The 13,979-nt window shown below is 27.3% G+C and overlaps 1 protein-coding gene across 1 annotated transcript; it reads right to left on the reverse strand.

Annotated features, from left to right (window-relative positions):
* Positions 1–1,504: 1,504 nt before the first annotated feature.
* Positions 1,505–11,343, reverse strand: LOC124427976 (protein croquemort-like). The gene is made up of 10 exons (XM_046971477.1): positions 11,159–11,343; positions 7,088–7,424; positions 6,101–6,267; positions 4,521–4,665; positions 4,249–4,452; positions 3,559–3,770; positions 2,593–3,007; positions 2,258–2,331; positions 1,937–2,147; positions 1,505–1,830 (listed from the first exon to the last, which is right to left on the reverse strand). The coding sequence occupies exons 2-10, from the start codon at positions 7,202–7,204 to the stop codon at positions 1,699–1,701; spliced, it is 1,677 nt and encodes a 558-aa protein (XP_046827433.1). The 5' UTR covers positions 7,205–7,424; positions 11,159–11,343; the 3' UTR covers positions 1,505–1,698.
* Positions 11,344–13,979: the final 2,636 nt, after the last annotated feature.

Below are 13,979 nucleotides of genomic sequence, written 5' to 3' on the forward strand. Positions count from 1 at the left end.
CAAATTTTTATTAATTTAATATTTACATAGATATATAGAAGTAATCTACTCTGTCAACTGAGAATAAGTTGTTCAAGAAGTTACTCTAATGATCGATCGTAGGTAACGATATAGCAAAAAAATTTTTTCACATTTTTCTCTCTGTAATTTCCACGAAACAAAACGAAATTAAACAGATAATTTGATGATATAGTAAAAATGATAGATTTTTTTTTTTTTTTTATTAACATTTAAAACGAATTACAAAAATTTATGAATATTTTTATGAGTTTTCCAAGAAAGATGACTCGAACAGAAACATTACTTTACACCTTATCATATACAGCAGTGAGTATGCAAATTGTTTGTATTATGTTATATTCTTTAACCATGATTTTTTTTTTTTTTAAAATTCACGCATACGATTCCGAAAATTTTATACTTACATTACTAAAAATAAAGAGATATTAAATTAATTATATTTTAATTGAATGTAAAAAAGACAAAAAATAAAAAAATAAAAAGAAATGAAAATATTCTTATGCACAAAATTTAAGACAATGTCGCAAGCTTTAATATCATTTATTCTTTTGTACCTTCTTTACGTGATATTTCATTACAGTTTGTACATCTTTGATATATAATATGATTGCACTACACCATACATATGAACATTTCGTTCAATCGTTTGCATGTATCTAATAAAAATAAGTATTAATATTAAAAAAGTATACTCTTAAACATTGTATATTGTGGAGTACTAAAAAAATGTTTGGCACAGTTTTTCAGAATCTTTAACGTGTCATGTATTAATTTCATGATGAAGAAAATATCATGATTTATCAGACAAATCTATCAAATTATTACTTTTATTAAAATGGTATTATTAATAATATTCATTTCATTATTATTTTAAGAAAATTTATAAGAACAAGATACGATTATAATATAAAAATTTATTATGCGATCGATTAATCTTCATTAATAACCTATATAAATCCTTCTATTATACATATATTTTTTAATATCGAATTTTAGAAAATCCATTTTTAATATTGAAATTTAGAAAATATTTTGTTAGAACATCTATAAGTCTTTAGAAATTCCATATAGGAAATCATATTTCGAAACATAACATTGCCTTTCTATTTTTCTCGTTTTTCTTTGGTTAAAAATATAATCATTACAATTAAAACAATTTACACAGCTGTCAGTCTTAAATTCTATCATTTTATGATTTCGATCAATTAATTTCTATGTTAGGAATGTATTTAAATGTGAGGAATTTATCGTCTTTATATTATTTGTAAAATCCTCGTTCAAAGGAAATGAAAAGAAAATGAATCTCATTGGCCTTAAAAAATGTAAATGTTCGACGATGGAAAGATATTTTTCTGAAATTCAAAATTCTTTTCCTTTTTCGTCTACTCTCCACATTCTTTCTCATAAAAGTATAAAAATATTTGACTATGTATATATATATATATATATATATATATATATATATATATATATATATATATATTTATATACTTTTCCGATTCAAATGAGGACGGTAATTCTTCGATAAGGATAAACTTTCCTTTCGGTCAATTAAATCGACCTCGATCAAAAAGTTACCTTCGAAACATATTAGACGGATCTTCGATAATTGACCGTAAAATTCGCCCACGATTGGCACAAGTACAACTTGTTAGCGGAGAAAAATATGAAAGCCCTTCAATAGAGTTTTGGATACAATCGACGATCACTTCTAACGTGACTGTCTTCATCGTGATTCGGTTTATCTATGTAAATCGATTCTGCAGTTTTTTCCGAAGAAATATTTGTGATATTCAACTTCAGTTGTTCCTATAAAATACGATAAAGTTAGATTAATCATTTGAGATTAATAAAAAACAAAAAAACAAAAAAAAAATTGATATTCTATATCAAGTTAGTACTAAAAATCACTCACGTGATTTTTGTTAATTCTTTTCATGATGTGAAATATGAAAATAGAGATAAGTATTAACATTCCCAGTATCATTATGATCACACCAATGTAGAAAAACAAGCTTGAGATTAAAAGGAAATATTTCAGATCGGAAGCCAATTCTTTAGGAATGTTCACCTTCATAGAGAACCAGAATATAGGAAAGTATGTCTTGGGGACGTTACTGAAAAGCCTGGAAAAGAGATGCAATGTTGATGAAATATTCTTAATCGTCGTTCAATCAAATCGATTAACTTTCAAACGATTTCATTTTTCATTACAGTTTAAAAGATAAATACTTACGACACGATTTGCGACGGTTGAAGGAGTACATTAATTTGCAATCTAGCCGCTACTTCTAAAGGAATTCCCGTCGTCTGGAAGATTGAAAAATAACTCTTCAGCAATAATATATTATTAGTTATTATTGTAAATGAATTCTTTGCAATCAATTTAAATGTTAATTGATTTTACTTTGAAATATCTATTTATGAATCTTATCTATCGATTTGATTCGAATGAAGATAACGAATGATAATAATTGAACACCTGTATTTTAATAAAATAAACATTTCTATATATGTACATATTAAATCTTTTGATAAAGATTAACTGATTGATTAAATGTAAGAACTTACGGGTTCTAAAGTAATGTAGAAATTGTGATCTTTTTCCTTAGGGTTCATCCCTATAACCTGTTTACTTAGAATTGGGTCAGCTTTATAAAAATGAGGAAGACTGACGAAGACCGGTGCCCCGTAACGACAGGCCGTTATATTTATTAAACCGCTGGGATTACACTCGCCGTTGCAATAACAGTTGCTAAGATTTACTACGTCGGGATCCTCGTTGTCCTCGGGCATCTGCGTAACTTCCATCGAGTGTTCTGACTCAAAGAAATTCTCAGTCGTGGTTGTTCGCTCAAAATATTTTGCCTGGTTGTGAGGATAACGCCTCCTTGTTTTGTTTCCTAAAGTTTTCTCACCCAGAACATATTGATTGCCCTCGATTTCCATGTATGTGGTCTTTTTTTCAAATTCGTATAACAATGGTCTATTAAAATAAAAAATTAGCATTAGATTATCGTGAAATATGAATAAAAAATGAAGAAAAAGTATTACTTCATTAACATTATCTTTTTTATTTTTTTCTGACAAAAAAATTCTCTACACATTTCAATAGTTTAAATTTAAAAAGAAAACAAAATTTAAAGAGCCATGGACATGACCGTACTCTAACCACAAAGGCATATATAGGTGTCTTAAGTTCATATATATGTGTTAAATAAATGAGATTATAGATCGATCCTATTATAGTCACGTCGCGAAGGTTAATATACACGAAGTGTATGAAGTCTATAGGGATTTTCTTAATATGATTTGTTATCCGAGAAATATTAAGTAAATTTGTCTATATCATTAGTAAAGTACATACTTTTAAAAAATTGCTCGACTTTAAAATATAAAAGTACTATATCGAACAATATCTGCCATAATGTATTTATCAGTTCAAATTTCTATCTAATAAATTTTTTAATTTCTTAAGCATATAAATTCTCAATGCAGAAAACTCTGAAAATTTTAAGTAAACAAAAATTCTCTTACCTGCATATATCCGAACTAAACAAATTGATCTCGTCCTCATTTTGATACGGAGGCCAAAATTCACCGGCGCTTCCTTCGATTATATTGCAAGGAGTTTTAAAATACTTTATGGTATCCTTGTAATTCCAATTTCTCAAAACACCTAAATTACCGATATTGCTATTACCAGTATCCATGTTGAAGTGACCATCAAATTCTGATGAACCGTTTCTCTGAAAAATTAAACAAATTTAATATTTTTACTATCGTTAAAGATCATTTTTTTCGAATCGCAACAAATAACAAGGAAAGGCACAAGGAAACAACAAATATATAACGCATTTCATAGTAGAATCTTAAATTAGCCGACCATTGATGTTGCATGCACGACGCAACAAATTAATACATAATATGCCCCCATTGCTTTTCATTCGTTATTCAACGTAGACGTGACCCGCTTCGTACAGTAGCAATTTAAGTCTTGACTTGCGAATAATTTACCATCGTCTATAATTCCATTACCACGCGACCATTACCATCAAAAAGGTTCTCCAAATAAAATAAACAATATCCAAATGATCGAATATTATTTTTTTTATCTTAAGAAATTTCATAATAAATTCCGATCGACATAATTTGTCTTGTTAGACGTATTAATGCTATAAGTTATTATAGTTATGTGTTAATGTAATTTTGTACATTATATCATACCATATAAAACCAACCGAAGCGATCAAAGGGTGGCACCTCATCAGCAACGGCGACTTTTCCCATATTAATTATTGTGTCCTCGTAACCAGTGAATAATAGCTCGCCCACCGTCTTTGTTACACTTAAATTTGATTTTGAGCTAAGAATGTAGGAGAAGGTATTTTGCATGAAATAAGACCAGTATCGTATTTTGTGCGTAGCCGACTGAAACAGATTGATTAATTTTTTCTACATTAATTTTAAAATATAAGAAATAGAACAAAATTACTCACCACTGCGACAACATTGAGTTGTGTGATATTATCTTGCAATGTTCCATTGGAGCGTTCTTGATCAAAGTACCACCAACGTCGTTGAAAATAACTGACAGTGTCATTCTCAGGATGAAACGTAATATTTACTTTCTGTCTTACCTCTCTGTAACATGATGTCATAATATATTCATCGTTTAATGACTCGTTGCAATAGATTTTTTTCCTTTACTTTTTAATTATGATTCAAAAAAAAAAAAAATATATAGAAAAACATAGAAAATGGAAACAAATTATTATTCTGAATATTTTATAACAATCTATAAGGAACAATTAAATTTTTATAAGAAAACATGGTCCTTTCAATGATTTTGCTAATTACTTTTTTTATTATGCACATAATAATATTCTAATAAGAAGATAAATTTGGATTATCTAATATTTAATCAGTATGCACATTTGTAATAAATTATGCATAAAGTAATAAATAAAAAACGTTTATATTGGTAATATTAGATGATGCAAGAACGAAAAGAAGTACAAGAAATATAATTTCTTTTTTGTGCTATTATTTATACAGATATGTAAATAATCCTTATTATTGTAATTTCAAACTAATTTAACATATATACATCTTATGTATCTAATAACCGTTTGGAGAAGTGTCATCTTTGTTGTGTAATCATTGGAAGTTTTCTTTGCCCGCTGAGAAGTTTAAGGAATGGCGTACCAGATGGAAGAGAGAACATTTACGGGAGGGAGAATTCTATTTCTATTTTTGACAGAAACGAGTGCTTGAAATAGAAGATCATTGTACCTATAGAGATATACTTTGTTCTTTGAATGGATCATTTGATAACATGTATTGTTCTAATCTCTAATGTGTCTGTGAAACATTTTACGTATAAAATGTCATAAGACAATAATTTCTTAAAGGTTATTTATCTTTTTTAATAATATTAATACATTTTATTTCAATTATAATTAAGAAAATTAGTGATCTGCAAGATAAGAGATAACGAAAAGTCCTTTCGTTAATAAAAATATTACGGTAAGTTTTTATACAGACAAAAAAGTCATCAATTAAACAATTAATTAATATAGTATCGCCTACACACTACTTTATCATTTGGCTAAATGGTTTTATTGTTCATTAAAATGTCATTCTATGAGGTTAAGTATTTCTTATTTATCGTTATTAGATTTTCTATTAGTATATACATATGTAACGCTTAATTAGAATAATTTTTTGATCAAATCTCATCTTGTAAAATTTAATCGTTACATTTAACATACGTCATCATATAATTATTTTTAATCTCATAATAAATTAAATAAATTAAACCAACATAAATTCGAACAACAAAAATAAATAGCGTTTACCATTTTTTATTACGATTAAATAATACATAAATAACTGGTAATGTGTTTTTATATAATAATGTTTTGTTAAAGGATTTATATTATTTACGTTATGTGATACCGATAGAAGAATTAATATGTTTCATTTATAATTTCATTTAATATCTTTCATCACTTTTTTTAATCGTAGAAATTTTATTAACTTATCTTGACGATAATTGCGATTTTTTAATACTCACATAAAGCTGTACGGACCGACTTGAACTAGATTCGGTTTCTTTTCGGGTATAGTTATTTCTTCTGGATTTGTCCAATTAAAGAAATAAATGTTTAAATACATATGCGGCAGACTACTCGTATCCTTCCATATATTGAAGCTCTTTGAATCTTCGGAGAATACCAATTCCTATAAAAATTGTATAATATTACGTATATTCTGGTTAGCAGCATGGATGTTATGTGTAAAAAATGCGAATCATTAATAATTTTGAATATGAAATAATATTGAAATGTTAAGATTAAGAACATTATTGAGTCAAAATGTTATGGATGTAACATTGATATACTTATATATTAATATTGAACTCTATAGTTCTTCAAATACCAAATAATGCGATTGCCATTTTGCAAAATTTAAATACTTTATGATAAATATTGTTCGTGACATACTGACCGATAAAACAAAATATAGATTATCTCTTTTAATGGTATTAATTTATTTTCGATTACATAAAAACCAATACTTGGATGACTTAATGAACGTTTTTAAATTACCATGTTAAGAATATTGTAAAGTCGATTAAGATAATTTTTTATTGATATGATCGTTATTTAGGAGCGAAATAAGTACTTGTTATTACATATTATTAGAGTTACATCTTCAAAAAGAACGACATTAACAAAATAAAAAAAGATGTACATACATTAATATTGATTATCATATGATATATTACTATGGATATTTTATGCAATCAAATAATCAAACGACTCTGTGCCTTCATATTACTTTTTTGAGAATCTTTGGAATTTACAAAAATTTTATGAAAGACAACGATGCTCAAGAAAAATGTTCATACTTTTAATTTATTAGTAAAAGGGATCGATTATGAATGAATAATTATAAAAGAAAAAAGAAAGAAGAAAAAAAGGAAAGAGAGAAGAATTCCTAATGAATTTATATCTTATACTTTTTGTTAAAGAAAAAAAAGAGTTGAAGAGTGGCTTACCTTTTTAAGAATTTGATCAAAGATGGTCGACGAAAAAAAAGACAAAAAGGCTCCCAAAATAATTAGAAGCCCTCCAGCAATTCCAAAACTGACCGATTTATTAATCCAAGGCATCATTTCGATAACGATGACGACAACAACGATGATAGTAACGACGACGACGACGTATAGTAAATTTTAACGTTCACTATTTCTCGTCTTCTCAGCATGTGCACCCTGAACTCAATGACCGTCGATCTCCTTCTCGATTACCTCTCTCACTTCACCCCGTTGCTTTTCCGCTTGCTGATTCACACTACTGCTGACCGAGCTATTACTCTCACTGCTCTTTGGATCTCTGAAAGATAAAGTCATATCTAATCTATTCACTCATCAATGGTAGTATGTCTTTCATCTTCTGATTTTATTATATATTATATATTATATATTATATATTATATATATATATATTATATATATATGTATATATATATATATATATATATATATATATATATATATATTATGTTTCCTTCGAATTTACAAAATAATTACGAAATATTCGCAAGATCCGAAGAAGTTACACTAGCGAAGTTTCTTTAGAAAACATAAAAATCATTTTACCTAGTTTATCTAATTTTAATGATAGTATACATACATTATATATTATTTATAATGATTTATGTAGAATCACGTAATTTGGTGTAATTATTGTAATGATTTATATAGAATGTAGCATAAGACGATAATCATTTCTGTAAAATACCTTAAAGAAAAAGATCATTACATCTAAACATATAATTCTTTGAAATCTACCGGTCAGCAAACCTAAATGAAATATTGCGTTACTACGTACTAAGCTTCTGATAGATTTATTATAGTAGCTATTTGTGACAGTCAATTATTGGAACAGATTCTATAAGTCATTATTAAAGCTTCCTTCGAATTTTGCCCGAAGAGTGTTTGGCAATTTGAAATTCTTGAATTTAATTATGGCCCGATCATGTCATTACCGTATACATTTGTTTGTTTCTTTCGATTCGTTTCGTTAATTGTAGTATTTATACTTATAGTTTTCCATACTAAAAGTATTTTGTCGACATGAATATTGATTAAAATATTATAATTATAGCAGCATGTAAAAAATGGATTCATTAAAGGTCATACATCAAAAGGAAATACAGTGATCACTTTGTCTCTTCGTGTCTAATGAAAAAATTTATTTATTCGACCTGAGTATTCTGATTTGAGAGAGAGAGAGAGAGAAAGAGAGAGAGAGAGAGAGAGAGAGAGAGAGAGAGAGAATGCAAACATTCATAATTACATTAACTCAAGACAAGTTTCCACGAGTAATAGGCATTAAGCTTATAGCCAGAATCACTGAGAAGAAAAACAACTATATATCAATCATTGATACATAATTGTAACAATTGTGATATGCTGATCATACGTACATCCCTTTTCTTCTTGTTATTTTTACTTTCTCTCTCTCTCTCTCTCTCTCTCTCTCTCTCTCTCTCTCTCTCTCTCTCTCTTTCTCTCGATCATTCTCTCCACCTTCCCCTATTACTTTATGATTTTCACAATCTTTCTCTTTCTCCGTCTTTCTCCTGCACTTTATCATTCTTAATCATTTATCATAATTAGACTTTTTAATGATATTGCCCACATTTCTGCAGAAAGACTTCATTAATTTGTCAGATTTCTCTAATTGAAAAAAGTAAGCTATATAAATAAGATGAAATCTTTTTGACAGATGAATTTCAATAGCATCAAATATAGTAGTGTAAAGGAAAAATATCAACTAGTACTGATACTTTAAGACTTGCTTCAATTTCTGCCTTATATTTTGTAAGAATATAAAATCCATGGTAAATGAACCTCTTATAATTTATGGGGATATAATTTGTATAATATATAAAAATAAATATAAGGAATAAATATAAATTATGATAGCGATCAGAATGAGTATTTATTTTTTTTTTTCTTATTTTTCTCTTGCAAACGATCTATGATCTAGCCATTCCTTTTTCATTTATGGAGACATTGTACTTTTTGATAAAATAAAGAGAGAAAGAGAGAGAGAGAGAGAGAGAGAGAGAGAATGATTACTTATCTCTATCAGAAATATTGTTATGTATATTTCTAATTTTCTTTTAATTTTTTCATTTTTGTTTTGACTTTTTCTGTTAAAGAAACTCATGTCATTTGCCCCTTGTTATCTTCGTCCTATATGATATTATGTATTGTTGTTTTTCCTTTAATGATTATAAATAAATAAAAAGGGGAAAGGTCGTTCATTCATTATTCTTACTTGAGTTTCTTTTCTAGATTGTCGGGAAATTCTCTGAGAACAATTTTTTGCTCTATGAAATGAAGTCGACATCAATAGTTTGCATAAATTTTTTTAATCGATCATGATAGATTTTTCGTCAATTAATGAATTTCTTCTTCAAGATTTATATTTCATTATATTTTTTTTAATTGGAGCTAAAAACTAATTAATGAATAAATTTATATTACATAACCAACATTTGAATTATATAAGCTCGGTTAAGAAATCGATTGATTATGTAAATATAATAATTTAATATAAAATATCTCTGCTAGTATTAAATTATGTCTGAAAAGATAAAAAAAAAAAAAAAAATAAATAAATGGAGGGTTTTTTTGATCGGATTTTGTTCGTTCATTCAAGATCGATTGTTATTTTACGTGATTAATTTTCTGCCAATTAAATTCTTCTTTCGATGAATCTAAAAAATAAACTTCTTATTGTATAAACTTTTAAGTTATATTATAAACTTTAAAAAGAATAAATAAAATGTATTATTAGATTCCAATCGTTAACATCATTAATGAAAGTTATTGAGTAATTACCATTGATCGTTAAGAGAATAAAATTAGTTCAGTTTGCTATCTATCATGAAAGGAAAATAGAATTATAATATTTATTCAAAGAAAATAATTTATAGCAAAGTGAGTGATGTATTGTAACATTAAGTAAGCAAAAAGAAAGGATAAATTGTTTTGGATAATCGATATTCACGATCAATTGATGATATTCATTAACTATTTTGAATTATTTAACTATAACATAATATTACACAATAATGTAATACTTCTTAATAATTTTTATAAAAAAAATTACGAAAATAATAATGCTAATCAATCAAAAGATCGGAATTTATTTTTTCGAATCTTATGAATATGTGATGCGTTAAAGATGACGTAAAAGCATTTTTCTCTTTCGATTAATTTTATTGTAACTATAAAAAATGGTTTTACTTATAATGACCTCTGCAGATAGGAAATAATCGGTGAATTTATGATTCTCATGTAAATATCATTAAATATTAATAGCTTTAACGAGTATATTATTTCTTATAAATCAATTTAGATTCATAAAATGTTTTATTCGTGTATTGAGTACATGAAAACAATTTTTTAATTGTTTTTTTTTTCAATTTTAAAATTCAAACCATAAATTTGGAAAAATATATTTAAATATTATATATGCTACGTAATATATATACTACATTACACTGAAAAATATCTATTCCTTGTGGTGTGATAAGAAAATATACAATTGAGATAAAAAAAAGATCAACCTTAGTTTCTTCGTCTTCTCTCTATAATTTCCAAGTTTCTTCTATTTTTATCATTTCTATCGGATTTATGTTAGAATGTAAATATCTTTAGCTACACGTGTTATAAGATTATACAACGAAACTCAATATCTCGTCAACGTTTTTTAAAATTTGTTTCATTTTTCCGACAATGCAATTGAAACTGCTGATGCAATATATATATATATATATATATATATATATATATATATATATATTAAGATCGCTTAGATATTTAATTTATTTGCTTTATTATGCTCTATTTAAGATAAATATTTCGAATGTTTCGAAGTGTTCCAAATGAGAAAAGTCGACGTAAATTTGATGATAGAATTACAAGATTATTTTATCTACTCTCAAGCTTATCGAATTATAAGAAAAGTATATATCATTATGAAATATTAATCATTCTTATAAAATAATAAAACGAACGATATGTTAAAGTCACTTTATCAAATATCACCTCAATAAATCCGTTTGTAAATAAGCTTCACTTTGAAGAGTATCCAATCGTATCACTTTTGAAAGTAGATGATAAGAAAAGAAATGTTTTGGTATGTATGTACAAAAAGTGTTTTAATGACCGAATTCACTTTCTTAATACTACGCGTCGTCCGTTGCGTCTACAACTGGCGAGCACTATGGATCAACAGGCTATGTCTAACAGCTTTATCGGTTACGTCCCCTCCACAAGAGGAGGTATCTCCCTCATTTCTTGTGTCTCTTACTCGCAACCCCACATGTTCCATATCTCCTTCTCTCTTCGTTTCCCCTCTTTTTGATGAGCTTCAACCCTCCTATCATGTGCAAGTCTCTTTTCTCATTTTTGACCGCTTTTGAAATATATCATTCGAATTATTCGATTAGATTGGTGGGTCTTCTTCTTTATATTGTATTATTATATTAATATAATATAATATATCTATATTATATTATTATTATTATTATTATTATTATCCATTTTTATTATTATTCCATTCATTTATTTTCCTACTGGAAACTGCCAAATTGTTTTTACTTTCTCACTTCTTTATCAATTACTGATGATAATTACTATTCAATTGTATTTTTTATTTTGTATAATAAAAGATTTAAATTCTTGGTTAATTATGAAAAAGAAAAAATAAAAATATAAGGATAAGTAATAATCATGATTAATTATATAAATATACAATCAGGCGACCGTGAAAACAGGAAATTCTTTTTCCTATTTCGCAATACTCATGTTGATTGAATAGTCAACCGATAAGATTTTTTTAGTCTATTACGTTTTTCTTTCATAGCATATTCAACTTTTTATTCAATGTACGTATATTATTGCAAAAAAATATGTTTATTACAGTCCTTGAGAATTAAATGCTTTTCATATATAGAGAACATAAAAATTCATTATTTACCATAAGTTAATGTCTTTGATAAGAGAAAGACAAAAAGTAAGGAAGAAAAGAATATTAGGGGAAATTATCAAATCATTTGGAAAATTTGGAAGAAAACATAACAAAAGAAAGCAGTTTGTAGTAAAGAGAAAAAGAATTGATTTTACTTTGAGTTCTACATTGTCGTTTACAAAAAAGATACAGTAAGGATTTCAAAATTTTATCTCCTTCTCCTTAGTTACTTATCTAAAGAAAGAGAGATAGAAACATTGAGAAAGGTCACACCCATACAAAGATCTTTCGTTCCGTCCCACTTTTCCCATATTTCTAAAACGAAATTTTTTCTTTCACAATCTCATATGCTAATCATATTATATTGTAACCATTCTTAACAAATTTTATCACTGAATAATCAAATTTTTGTTTACACTTATCATTTTTTTTTTTTTTGAAGCACGTGAATATTTGTAACCTGATGAAATAAAAAAAAACAAATTTATAATATACCTTTTTGTTTCCTTATTTTTTTTCCATTTACGTTTTCAAAAAGAAAAAGAAAGTTAATAAAAAAAAAAAAAAAAACATCTGCTTTGTTCTTCTTCGAATTTTTTTTTTTAATTTTAATTCTGACGAAATAAAAATATGAATAAAAGAATAACTCGTGTTATAAAATTTCGAGTCGATATTTTTCAAGATAATTGTTTTCATTCAAGATAACCAGTTAGTCAAGTTTTTTACTATCTCACTATTTTTTTCTTTTTAATAGAGAAAAACGAAGATACATTTTAATAGCACACATGTCGAACGATTGTGAAAGCACGGCTAGAAAGAGACGTTCATTGTAATGTGAGTCTCACGATAGGTTCGAGAAAAGAGAGAAAGAGAGAAGAAGCACTCAGGTAGTAAGCCTCTGAAGTGCCTCGATTCCCTTTATCCCTCTACTGCTTTTTCACCGTCTTCATCTATCTCTATTTATTCTACGAATAGATGCCTTCGACGTCTTCGTTTCGTTTCGTGTTCGTGTTCGGTGAACGTATCTCATGGTTTTATGTCCCTCCTAAGTTTTAGGTTGCGTCTAATTAGCTTATTTATATTACATTACATAACTGGAGTCAATCTTTGATCAACGTTCAATGTTCAAGAATTATTGATCTGAAAGGAAAAAAACTATTAAAAAAAAAAAAAAAAAACAAAATAAAAAAGAAAAATTAAAGTCAAAATGCAAAATGATTTTAAACGATGAAGATACGACAAACGAAATTTTATTTTTTTCTTTCTCGAAGCCTCTAACGTGGATATAAATAGGATTAAAATTATATACTTCGCACCGTTGAATATTTCAATGTGTCATGGAGGATTTGTTCTAAGCGAAAAGACGCAAGAGATGAGAAATCGAGCATGCTAGGAAGCTCAGAAATTTCAGACAAGTCTTTTAATTCAAGCAGACATGTTTATCAAAAATTTAGGCCATGCATAATTTTCAAAGGTATATATATATCATTGAAAGATAAAATTTACTTTTTCGCATTTATTCTATCGCTTTATCTAAGTTCGCGGTCAATGGATTGTGGGGGAAAAAAAAAAAAAGAAAAAAAGATACCATTATTAAATTAACTAAGTAGATTATGTGATTCGAACAAATTATTTGAAGTTAACTGTATCGACGTTTAAACTTGAACGTACCTATATTGTAAATTACAGGTTCAAATTATGTTATTCGTAAGCAGCGTTCAATTTGAAGGGAAGCTCGAACAAAAAGAAACAAAGAACGTCTGAATGTCGTACCATGCACCAATCGTACCATCGTACTCGTAGAGAAGATGGTAAGGCGCGAGGACGCGATGGAATCCATTAATTCACTCAGCAAATTTGTTGCTCGAAGCTGCCACTCGAAGAGCCTTGACTGGG

Source organism: Vespa crabro, chromosome 11, assembly GCF_910589235.1.
Source record: "Vespa crabro chromosome 11, iyVesCrab1.2, whole genome shotgun sequence".
Classification (NCBI taxonomy): Eukaryota; Metazoa; Arthropoda; class Insecta; order Hymenoptera; family Vespidae; genus Vespa; species Vespa crabro.